At 41.0% G+C, this 13,035-nt stretch overlaps 1 protein-coding gene across 6 annotated transcripts in view; it reads right to left on the bottom strand.

The window, feature by feature from the left end:
- The window catches only part of cnot1 (CCR4-NOT transcription complex, subunit 1), a 55,728-nt gene extending 42,967 nt beyond the window's left edge, over positions 1-12,761 (bottom strand). For 5 of the 6 annotated variants that reach the window (XM_061722323.1, XM_061722319.1, XM_061722321.1 and 2 more), the window contains exons 1-7: positions 12,616-12,761; positions 9,533-9,830; positions 5,170-5,277; positions 4,699-4,797; positions 3,509-3,577; positions 3,367-3,421; positions 1,383-1,586 (exon numbers count right to left, since the gene is read on the bottom strand). In XM_061722323.1, coding sequence (XP_061578307.1) covers positions 1,383-1,586; positions 3,367-3,421; positions 3,509-3,577; positions 4,699-4,797; positions 5,170-5,277; positions 9,533-9,634 — 637 coding nt within the window. In that variant the 5' untranslated portion in view covers positions 9,635-9,830; positions 12,616-12,761. The remainder of the gene's footprint in view (positions 1-1,382; positions 1,587-3,366; positions 3,422-3,508; positions 3,578-4,698; positions 4,798-5,169; positions 5,278-9,532; positions 9,831-12,615) is intronic. The other variant, XM_061722325.1, reaches the window with a different exon arrangement.
- Positions 12,762-13,035: the final 274 nt, after the last annotated feature.

The following is a 13,035-nucleotide window of genomic DNA, read 5'->3' as shown; positions in this document are numbered from 1 at the left end:
TTGGAGCAGTTCCAAAACAGGGAGCGTTTCCCCCTAAAGATCGGTTCGTTTGGTACATGTGAACACAGCAATCGAGCTCGGATGCGGCAGAAAAACAAGCGAGCCATTCCAGACCTGGAGCGGTTCGTTTGGAGTGAGAACAGAATCCACACAGCAACCCACACAACTCCATTCATGTGTATGTGCTACCGCGGCGCAAGGAAAGGAGTCGGTGCAGCCTCCACCACCTTCTCTCCCATTGGACACAACTTTCTCTCTTCTCTCTATTGGACGTGTCGAGATGTCGTCCCAGCGCGGCACGGTGAAATTAAACAATGTTCAATTCGGGCAGGCAGGCGCGGTGCAAACGCCGCGGCAGGCGCCGCCGAGCTCGGCGGCAGAGCCGTCCGCTGTTGCGCCGGTAGCACATATACATGAATGGGATGGCCGGCGGCGTCTGCACCCTCTCTGTGAAAGGGGCTATAACCATTGTTGTTGTTGTTGTTGTTTTTCCCGGGGTACGGAAGAAGAAACTCCTTCCGCGTTCATTTCTGACCAATGAGAGAACAGTTGGTTCTCATGGCATTAGTTAACAGCTTTGAACCGCTACAGACGGTTGCCTTGTGAACAAACGCCACAAACAAAAAACGAAACAACTATCGATTTATGGCGCTTTTCCACTAGCACCTACTCAGCCCGACTCGCCTCGGCACGGCTCGTCATACACCATCCCGGCTCCACCCGCTTTGTCCTCGTTTGTTTTTCAGATGAGAAGTGTGCAGGTTGGGGTGAAGCTGCTGTGACGTACTCGATTGCGCAACACCTTTGTTTGTGTCGGCGCTGATGAGAAATCAGCTGGAGCCGCGAGCGGCTGAGAGTAAAACAGAGCTCCTGGTGGATCTGGTGGTTCCTTATCACCCGTCTACATCACTTTTTTAATTCTCTCCTCAGCCACCAGGTTTATGAACATCTGCACCTCAGAGTTGGATCACCAAACAGACGTTTGCGCTGTATAATAAAATCGCTGCGAGTTGCGAGTCGTTCTCGCGCTGACTCCCGCTTCCTGATTCAAACGTCTGCCGGCCCCCCGACCAATCAGTCGCGTGGAGGGTGGTGACGTCAGATATAGTGCCGGCTCAGCCCGGTTAGAACCTCGGCAGAAAAGATACAGAAAAAGTATCTGCTTGGCACGGCTCCATCCGCCTCGGCCCGTAGCGGAAAAGCGGAAGACGGGGCCGTGGCGGGTAGAAGCGCTGAGTAGGTGCTAGTGGAAAAGGGCCATTAGACCCTGAATCGGAACAAAACCAACGGGCCACAGGTGTGAAAGCAGCCTTAGAGTAGCAACTTTATATGCAGAATCCAGGAGGAAAAAAATAAATTAAGTAAATAAAGACCCTTCATACCTCGGCAAAGTGTTTTGAGGAAGGCGTCAATCTGCTCCTGCCCGACCCCGCTGGCTCCCTTCTGGCCGAACAGCAGATGGGAGAGCAGCAGGTGCAGAACCTCTATAGCGATGTCTTGGAAGCCACCTTCCTGGTTTCCCCCGAGATCTGCGTCAACGTAGGATCTCAACAGGTCTGGAAGCTTCTGCTTGATGAACTGCGCCGCTGAAACAGACAAGACAAGCTTTGTGGATTTTTTTTCCTTTTTAAAAAAAAAAATACTTTTCCTAATGCAGGACTGTCTCAGAAAATTTGAATATTGTGATTTTCTGTAACGCAATTACAAAAACAAGAATGTCATACATTCTGGATTCATTACAAATCAACTGAAATATTGCAAGCCTATTATTATTTTAATATTGCTGATCATGGCTTACAGCTTAAGAAAACTCAAATATCCTATCTCAAAAAATTTGAATATTCTGGGAATCTTAAACTGTAAACCATAATCAGCAATATTAAAATAATAAAAGGCTTGCAATATTTCAGTTGATTTGTAATGAATCCAGAATGTATGACATTTGTTTTTTTAAATCGCATTACAGAAAATAAAGAACTTTATCACAATATTTAATTTTCTGAGACAGTCCTGTATAAGCACAAAACCAGGAAATTAAACTTTACTGTAGACAGATCTTAATATATCTTCATAAGAAATAGGTGTAATTGTAGTTTCTGCTTTAAGTGCGTCTGACAGTGTATCAAAATGGTTATGGACCATGTTTTTTTCTTTTTCTTGATTCTACGCTCATTCCTGCAGCTCTTCATCTGTTGCCAATACAAGGTGATGATTTCTAGTAGTCAATGTAACATTTACCATGCCTTCCTCGCTGGTCAAATTTGTGGTAAATCCAACAATTCTAGCATGTTCATTTGCCCACACCTTAATTTAGGCAAATAGCTGCCAACTGAATTAGGATATTTAAAAAAAAGTTAAAATCAAAAGAAAGACAGTTTTACTCATTTGTAAAGACACAAAGACAACTAAGCCTCTCAAAAAGAAGTATGTATTCCTATAGATCAGCATGGACGGAAAGATATTCCACATGTGGAAAATAAATCAAGTCTGTGGAAAAGGGGCCGTGGCTGAGTAGCCGGAGCGGCCGCCCGCCAATCAGACCGTTAGAAAGTCCAGTCCCTGCCGTGATTTTAGCCACTGCTAAAGACTGAATGGTAGTTTCCTGCTTTGGAAATGCTCAAAGAGACTGCCATTTTTTAATGATGGTATCTGTTCAAACATATTTCATGTTTGACCAGGGTATCCTGTTTGAACTGTAAGCAACCAGTTTCTTAAATAGGCTTTTCCTTGTACATTTTCACACCAAACCAAGAACAGAAAGCAATTCATTGTACTTGTCTTTTCCCTGTATTTCAACTTATCAAATCATTGTACTTGTCTTTTCCCTGTATTTCAACTTATCAAATCATTGTACTTGTCTTTTCCCTGTATTTCAACTTATCACATTTCATTTATCACCCGTGCTGTTCATGGAGCAGTGAGTAACAACAAGCTAAGATACGATGACATCTCACACTCACGGGCTTTGAAATATCTACTCACTCCTGAACAGTGAGCCATTTTTTGGATTAAAACCATGTTCACGTGCATACATGATTTCACTCCCCCACAAATTTGTATACGAGTGAACTACAAACAAAGAGATCATAGACTAATTGGTTTTGCATGAATGTGTTTTAGTGGGTAAGTATGGATTGTAATATAAAGTATATTTAAAACCATAAGTCTTGAAAAGTCCTATATAAATAAATTCAGGCCCATTTACCATTTCACAAGTGCCGATAACATTGTGTCACAAGGAAGAATAGATTACAAAAAATGTCCCAACAACTTGGTACTCTTCACAAAAACCACAAAAAACAGGAAATGCAATCTAATCATGTTTACCAAAGGGTTTAAGCATGTGTGGTGTAATGGAAAACTTACCAAAACCACGGAGGTCTGTGTTGCTGGAGTTGAGCAAAGCGAGTCCAAATATTACCTAAGAAATCAATCAATGGATACATTTAAACAGGCTTTTCTGTATCAAACATGTCATTTAATGAATCCTAGTGCAGAAGTGACTTACTTCTTGGACCTTGCTGAGCTTAAGAACTTTACTCAGCTGAGTGAATAGATGGGCTGATGGCTTTAAACTCTGAAAGACAATTCAATGGAAAATGATTCATAAAAAAGGTGAAACAAGCCCTTAAAGTCTCTTATTCACAATATACAGTGTTTTCTCTGCAGTTACACAAGGTTGCTGGGCTGCCAGTCAAACAACTAATGTTGTTAAAACCACAAACTGAAATGAATAGTTTAATCAACTATTGAACTATGGAAGCATTTATTAAGTATTTTTCCTTGTGCAAATATAAACCACACACACTCACACTCACTCCTGGGGTCAATTTAGACTCGTCAATTAGCCTAACATGCATGTCTGTTAACTGTGAGAGAAAATTCGAGTAAACAAAGAAAAGCCATTCAAGCGTGGGAAGATCTTATGGCACTTTTCCACCAGTCTCGCTTCAGCCCGGCTCGGCGCGGCTCCACCCGTGTGTTTTTCCACAGCCAGGGGAGAAGTGGGGGGGTTGGGGTGAAGCTGCTGTGACATACTCGATTGGAGTATCTATTCTGCTCCTATGAGTGTGTAATAAGGTGGACAAGCAAAGTGTGGACGTAAAGTTGAGTTTTAAAAAAGCGTCCTGCACGCAAGACTTTTGCAGTGATATTCTACCCCGTCTTGTACATGAACAACCCTGGGGAAGGTTGGTGGGGCGTTTGCATATCGCCTCTGTTCTCGCTGAAGTTTACAACTTCAAAATTGAAACTGAAACGCACTATTCTTACCAAAGACGCACCTGTTACTCAGATGATTGCACAAAACCACCATGCTTTGTGCAATCACACTGATGCAGCGCTGAGCCACCTCGTCTGAACTTTCAAAGAGGACCATCAACAACTAAATAAAGACAGCTGTTTGGTGGGTAAAAAGGTTAGACTCATTGAGTTACTCTAAATAAATTAAAACTTTCCCACAAGTACTACGTTAAAATGCAAGATTGACAATGTCAGTCCTAGGCAAGTAAAAGTTTGACCAAATTTCTGATTCTGGCAACTACATACCAGCAAACAGAAGCCACAGCCACAGCCCAAAAAACAAACTGGACTATTGGCCTCGGACACAAAACTTTCATATTAAGGAAAACACTGATGTATATCTGCTTATATATGTATATCTTTATATAAGTGAGAGATGTGGCAGCTGTTCCTTACCTTCTGGTAGTGCAGTGGATTGTCGATGGCGTAACACAGTGTAGAAATAAAGTTTGGCTTCGATATCAGCGACACACACTCCTGGATCAGAAACTGTGTCTTAAACAAGTTTAAGAAATGTTTTTTAAAAATAGAATGGAGGAAAAAAAAAAAAAAAAAAATTAAAGATGCAGAAGAAAGAAAGTCAATGAAAAGAACAAAAGCGGGAGAAATGAGAAAAGAAAAGTCAAGAATCAATATGTAACAAACAGCAAAATGAATGCAGCTATCACTTTAGCAGCATGACTAGATGACTAGAATAAATATCAAACCCCTCAGAAAAACTGATAAATCCTGCTTTGTGGTACACCTTTCTGACATGTTTTTAAAGCAAGTCAGACATGGCCAAACTTTTTCTTTCACTTATTCAAAAAAAAAAAAATATATCACAGAAAGAACCTAAATGTTTTTCCACAAAAAAAAGAAAACTACCTGGTGAAAGTCCTTTCCACTGCTTTTACCATCGCCACTGAAATCCACATGGGAGAAGAGACAGCGTAGTAGATGCCTGTCTGCCTCAGGTCCGTGACGATTCACAATCTGGAGTCGCACAAAAATACACATTTTAGGCAAATCCACCAGCTGAACAATATCAGGACTTCTGAAGTTCTCCAGAAGACTGCAAAATAGGGAGACAAAGTCAGGCTGGACATGTTTGGGTCAGTGACGAATAAGGATTTTCAACAGGTCAATTTAAAAATAATAAAAAAAAAAGAATATCTATTGCAGTAGTTCAAACATTAAGAATGTTGTGTACACATAAATTCATATAAAAAAAATTTTGTCGAGATGAATTGGCACTAGCCTTAAAAAAAATAAAAGTCTTGTGGTGCAACCATGATTCATATTAAAATAAATTAATTTCCAACTCTCTTGACATCTTTTGTTTTACAAGTTTTCAGTATTATACAAAAATTGTTGTTTTTTTTTAAATGGTCATAAAATGGACGTCAGTCAAACTTTGTTTGTATATTATGATGGAAATATAAATACAAATGTGTTGCAATCTTACACACTACAAGACAGTTCAGAAATCATGCCAGATAGAAGAAGATTAATTTTAAAACATTTAGAGTGATTTCAAACAAAGTTTTCAAAACAAGAGTCATGGTCGGACGGTCGCACCACATGACATTTAGACGCTTAAAACAACAACAAAATCCCAAATAACTAGTATTTTTTTGTAAAATTCAAGTGAGTCCATATGTGGGACAGGTAGTTCCTATATATATATATATATACGATATATTTTTATCCATTTAAACCTTTTTTGAATTGAAAAAAAAAAAGTTTTTCAGAAAATATAGGCGTCACGTCATTGACCCATTTGCCTTTCTATCTCTCAGAAGAGCGGACTAAAGGACCTATGAGCAACAGCATATGCAGTAAATAAATATCTATTTGCGCTAAATTATGAATGATAAAAGTACAATGTAATTTTGGTCTATGCATCTCAAAATACAGCTTTAAACCACTGCAGTGTTCCTTTGACATCATTTCACCCAAATTCATCTAAACGGTTTTGCCTGATTTTCAAGGCTAATATCAGTTCAGCGGTCGATCTGTCACTGTTCCCAGGCACAGATTGTTTTATCATAACCTTCCCAGTCCCAAGTACTATCAATCTGGGTCATGGAAAGCAAAGCTGTAAAAAGTTGCTGTTCTTCAACCATTTTTTTTTATTTAAAAAGGCTGTAAAAATGTCTAACTTTGATGACTCTGTATATACAGTGAAAAGTGTTCATGCTGAAGACATTACGATTCTAGTCACTGTCAATTAGGGCTGCTAAATTATGCAGAAGAATTACAATTCAATTATTTCAATCAACACTAAAATCACAGTTATCCAAAACAATTATCCACTGACTTTTAAAGCTGCTTGCTTTCATCAACTTAACATAGAAAAATAGCAAATGCTGGTAACACTGTTCAAATAATTCCTTAAGTGTTTTTGGATATAAACACCAGCATGACTGCTATTGTCTGGGCATCACTTTCCCATGATCAAGAGGAGTCGAAGTTTTGAGTACAAATGTTATTCTGAGCACAAGACAGAATATGTTGCACAGTATTTTTTTCCTTTTGCCTCTTATTATATTATTGTTCCAACAGTTTGGTGCCAAAAAGTGAAACCACAATTAAAATGCAATTCATGGCAACGTCCTCATTGTCCAAGATGCTCTTTAAAATAACTAATAATCTAGAGCTGCATCCCTGATACATTAACTGCTAGATTATAATTAAATAAATAAACCAAGCTTTCAAAGTGCCCGATTGCCACGTCACTCAGTTCAGCTCAACCTAATAGTTTTACAGAAATAGTGCTCAGCATCTGTTCAGTTTTTTCTTGTAGGCCTGTATTACACACACAATTCAGCACAACAGAAGCCGTTCGTTTACACGTTGATGGTAAAAAGCACAACGTCTCAGCATGTTGTTTAATAATCTAAATGGACTCAATTTGTTGATTCCGTTTTTCCACAAACAAGAGTTTAAGGGCCAATCCCAATACACCCCCTACTTTCATTCACTAGCCCTCCCTCACTACCACTAGCCCTAAAAAAGAAGGGACAGATTTTAAGGCACTTGAAATCTTCCCAGGTCTGTCCCAATACTCCCCCTACTCCTACTTTCAGCACCACCACTAAAATCAGGAAGCTGAGAGCCAAAAGCTGTTTTAATTTCAGCTGTAGCGCTGTTAATATGCCACTTTATTAAGTTTTAATATTTTTTCAGGTGGAAAGGTAACCGTTACGATCCTCAACCTGGGCTCAGTTTATCCAAATAACGCCTGTTAAGAAATTTGATCTGATGTTTTCGGAGATAAGAGCCGCCGGCCCGGACCAGCAGCAGCAGCCGGAGTACAGACGTGATCGGCCTCCGCCGTCGTCCCGGGGAGAAACCTGCAGCTCTGTGGAGAATTACCGCTGGCTGAAATAAATCATTTAGGAAGATAAATGTTGGTTTAATAGATGAAATCTAACATGTGGCTAGCCCCGTAAAGAAATTTGCTCCGAAAATTTCGGGATTTCTGCCTGTCGGCTCCAGAGCAGATTTATGGTTCCGCGTTACACCAACGCAGAGCCTACGGTGTAGGTTACGTAACCTACGCCGTAGGCTCTGCGTTGGTGTAACGCGGAACCATAAATCAGCCTTTATTCTGGCGAAATCTGAAAAGACTTCGCAACAACGGGCAAGCGAGTGATTATATACATTCACTGAGTGAATAGTATGAAAGTAAAATATATATTTCTCGCTAGAAATGTATCAAAACGCATTTTTATGCAGAAACTAACTCAAAATATTGATTTTATTCACAAAAAAAATAAGAAATGTCCGCCATGTTTTTTTTTTTTTTGATTCAGTCTGCAAATGACGACGAAAAGCATTCTTGGAAATTTTTCTGTCCCTAGTTCAGCTAGTGAGCATCCGAAAACCCTCGATCCGTAGGGACAGATTCATAGCCACTACACTCGTTCTCTTCACTCCCCCTAGTGGCACTTTTGCACCAGAACTTACTCGGCCCGACTCGGCTCGTCAGGCCTTTACCCGCCTCTACCCGTTTGTTTTTCCACAGCCAGGGGAGAAGTGGGCAGGTTGGGGTGAAGCTGCTGTGACGTACTCGATTGCGCAACTGCTTTGTTCATGTCAGCGCTGATCAGAAATCTGCTGGAGCCGCGAGCGGCTGAGAGTAAAACAGCCCATCTACATCCCTTTTTTAATTCTCTCGTCAGTCACCAGGTTTATGAACATCTGCACCTCAGAGTAGGATCACCAAACAGACGTTTTGCGCTTTATAATAAAATCGCAGCGAGCCGCGGGTCGCTCTCGCTCTGACTCCCGCTTCCTTATTCAAACGTCTGACGGCCCCGCCCCCGACCAATCAGGGGCGCGGAGGGTGGTGACAGCCCCGCCCCCCGACCAATCACTGGCGTGGAGGGTGGTGACGTCGGAAATAGTCCCTGCTCAGCCCCGTATAGAACCTCACTGAAATGGTTACAGAAAAAAGTATCGGCTTGGAGCGGCTCTACCCGTCTCAGCCCTAGTGCAAAAGGGCAAAACGGGTAGAACCGAGCTGAGGTGATACTAGTGCAAAAGGGGCATAGGTGAAAAGAGGAATTGGGACACCACTACCCTCACGGGAACACGCAGAATTTAGGGGTAGGGATGAAAAGTAGGAGTGGGGGGGATTGGGACAGGGCCTAAAACTCTACTTAACTGTTTACTTCCACTAAAGACCGTATTTCCACAATAAATGGAGCATCATTTGTTCAACACAATGCCATGTGAAACTGATGACAAAAGTTTGTATCTGGAAGGGCCAATGCAGCGTGAGTATTAACGCCTCTTAGTGCAGAAGACTCGATATCTTTTATCAGCATCAAGGAATCATCTGGAAATCCACCAACACAGTTCATGAATGAATAAGGGGACCAATATCAATTCATTGATATGCATGATATAGATGCCTCATGTTTGCAAATCCCGCATATATAGTTGGAAAATATCAACACTTTGTTCAGATGATTGATAGGACTGGTGTGGATGATCAGCCAAACATGAGTATTGTTTTAAAGACACCATGTCTACCACGTTTCCCCTATATGAACAAAACCTGCAATACAAATTTACGGTGTTAAAGACGTTCTGCAGGATGGAAGAAAATGTGTTCTAGTTTAGATAAGAAATATACATGTGCAACTTAACTAGTACTAACTTTATGTACAGATATACCAAAGTACCAGTAGCACCTGTTTTAAAAAGACATGTAACAGACGTGGCTACTACTACTTACATGCTGTATTTCTTGCTGGCTGGCTCTGTAGTTTTTCTTTGTTAAATTGTCCACCAGATAGCTGATTTGAGACAAAGCCAGCGAGAGCGAGTCAAGATTCATTGCTGGTTGGGGCGGAAGCAGGCGGCCGAGCACGGCGCAAAATCACCATTATTCCCCTTTTGTCACTTCAGTGATAGGTTACTTCTGCTCCCCCCCCCCAAAGGTGTGACAAATGTTGGCTTCCAAATGTGTTGTCCGTTCAGTGGCTCCCAGTACTAAGGGGTAGAGTCCTTCAGTTTAAAATCAAGTGCAGCATCTGCAATAAAAAAAAGAACATATACAATTAATTTTACAATGCAACACACTTTTTTCCCCCCAGCTGAGCTAAACGTGGAAGCACACCTTTAATTCATGCATGTCAACATCTATATTATTCACTGACAACACTGACAGGCTTTGGGGCCTGCGTGGATGACAGACCCATGGGTGCAGATCCCGGGGGGTACGGGGGGGACATGGCCCCCCCAAATTCTGAAAAACATGAATTGTCCCCCCCAATAAAAATACCCTAAATTATTCAAAATTGAACAAATGTATTTTCAGACTTAAAGGTTGAATATGTAGAATATTTATTAAAAATATATTTCTAAAAAAAATAATACATCCACGGTGCGTTTTGAGGTGTACAGAATTTTTTTTTTAGAACCGTTTACCACCATAACTGTGTTAAAACATGATCAGTTAGTTTAAACAAACTTGTTTAGGGCTCCATATTTCATCCATATATCAATTGATCGTGCATGAAGTAGTCCCATAGGATAAACGGAAGATGGTGAGAAGAATTTGAGATGAGTAGACACTACATGCCCAAAACCCTTAACATGATGATTTAGGAATATAACAGTTAAGTAAGCAGTGACACACACTGTTGGCTGTTTAGGACAAATAAACAAGAAAGGTAAGCACAATAAATGATTCCCTGTGCAGGATTTTTTGGCGAGCCTTTACCAATTTATGGCATGAGTTGCATATTGGCAAAAAATTTAAAATTAAAATCACGTTGGTGTGTCCCCCAATCCTAACATGGGATCTGCACCCCTGGACAGACCCACACATACACAATTAAAATGTCCCTTCACAAGCCATTCATATAGAAATGGATTCTTCAAGTGAGTTCAGTGCAAGTTAAAGTGGCAGTTTGGTACAGCAACTTGCAACTTTCAGGGGAACATGATCCTGCATGCCAGCAGCTGGACTAGGCCCCGGCAGCAACCTAGACCTGCTGCAGAATCAATGACTGGAGGAGCTCACGAGAGAGAAACAACACAACCACGCAACGTAGGGGGGCATCTGCCACAACTAACACTGAGTTTAAAATGAAATGTAGGCAGAAAGAGCTATTACATTCACTCACTGGAACAAAGGACGAGCTACGGCGTTAGCCAGCCCTCCTACCTGCCCACTCCAGCACATTCATGCAGCTCTCCTGTCAACAGGACGCCTCACAGAAGCTTTTCAAGCACTTTCTAAATCTTCAAGCACCTTATCACTGGGGTAAAAGATCTACAGGGATATACAGGACTGTCTCAGAAAACTAGAATATTGTGATAAAGTCCTTTATTTTCTGTAATGCAAAAATGTCGTACATTCTGGATTCAAATCAACTGAAATATTGCAAGCCTTTTATTATTTTAATATTGCTGATCATGGCTTACAGTTTAAGAAAACTCAAATATCCTATCTCAAAAAATTTGAATATTCTGGGAATCTTAATCTTAAACTGTAAACCATAATCAGCAATATTAAAATAATAAAAGGCTTGCAATATTTCAGTTGATTTGTAACGAATCCAGAATGTATGACTTTTTTTTTTTTTTTTTTTTAAATTGCATTACAGAAAATAAAGAACTTTATCACAATATTCAAATTTTCTGAGACAGTCTTGTATATACTCATAATTATTTTTTCTGCTTTTTATCACAATTATGTACATTGTATCGTGTTGTAAACATCTAGTGATGTTTCATCTTACTGATTATATTTCTCCTTGTAATAACTAAACTAAACTAGTCAGATCACAATTTTGTGAAAGACACAAGACTTACAATTTCAAGCACTTTTCAGGCCTTGAAATTCAAGCACTTTCAAGGATTTCAAGGCTGTTTCTTTTTGCCTCTTGATTATTATATTATTGTTCCAACAATTTGGTGCCAAAAAAGTGAAAAAACCACAATTAAAATGCAATTAATGTCAAAAGTCCTCATTTTCCAAGACGCTCTTTAAAACAACTAATAATAATAATAATCAAGAGCTAGATTATAATAAAATAAATAAAACCAAAGCTTCCCAAAAGTGCCCAATTGCCACAACTTAATAGCTGGAACACGAGGCTGGAGGGCGACACTCAAACACTGGCTCAGCCTGATTTATGCTTCCGCGTTAAACCGACGGCGTAGTCTACGGCGTACGGTGCGCGTCGCCGCGTAACCCTACGCCGTAGGATCTGCGTCGTTGTGACGCGGAACCATAAATCAGCCTCTATTCTAGTGGTCGGTGCTAGGCGGCTAGGCTAGCGCTAGCCTAGCCGCCTAGCACGCGTCCAGCTCGCTCGCTGGAGACGGAAACACGGCGCTTTTTTTTTACATTTTAACGTCCAGTTGCGTATATACAAACACACCCCACACGCGTAAAGAACCGTACCGCCCTAGGGTGCTGCAGATGGGTCTAATCCCGACCGAAACAGTCAGTGATTGCATTCACCTTGTTAGCATTAGCTCCCCCCCCTCTCGGGCTCCGACTAGTTCATGGACGCGCCAACACTTACAAATGCCCCATTAAAGTTCAAACAACTCCCACACCAAAATGTATTTCACTGTTATTTTAAAGTCTACTCTTTTGAACAAAAAAAAGAAAAAAAACGTGTAATTTAGCCGTTGTGTTGTAATAAAAAGCATCATAATAGCGTCTCTCTCCAGTAAATAGCCCCCCCCGGGGGCTGCTTGGCCATCGACCATCCTCTGTGTTGAAAACGCTGTTTAGATTCTAACGCACTTCTAACCCGCTTCTGGACGCTTGTTTCATACATATGTAACAAATCTCACCGTTGCTCCCAAAATGAAGTAATTCAGATCCTCATCCCTAATTATTCCCCCGCACAAACTTGAAATGGAAGACTTTGCGGTTCCTCCAGTTCAGTTTGATTTTCAAAATAAAATGGCGTCCGTCCGTCACCATCGCGGCGCGCTCCCGCGGCGCGCCCCCGCTGCTAGACGAGTGTGCGAGCAGCGACAGCTCCGCGCTGCGGCCGGACGACTGTTCCTGCTAGACAGAGGTGTCAAAGGTATTCACATTCATTACTCAGGTAGAAGCAGAGCTGGTAGAGGAGCCAAAAATTGTACTCAAGTAAAAGTACTGTTACTTCAGAATAATATGACTCAAGTAGAAGTAAAAAGTAGTCATCCAAATAATTACTTGAGTAAAAGTAAAAAAGTACTTGGGGAAAAAACTACTCAAGCAGCCTA

This window comes from Cololabis saira, chromosome 5 (genome assembly GCF_033807715.1).
Source record: "Cololabis saira isolate AMF1-May2022 chromosome 5, fColSai1.1, whole genome shotgun sequence".
NCBI classification, from domain to species: domain Eukaryota; kingdom Metazoa; phylum Chordata; class Actinopteri; order Beloniformes; family Belonidae; genus Cololabis; species Cololabis saira.
This window is presented reverse-complemented; position numbering and strand designations above follow the sequence as displayed.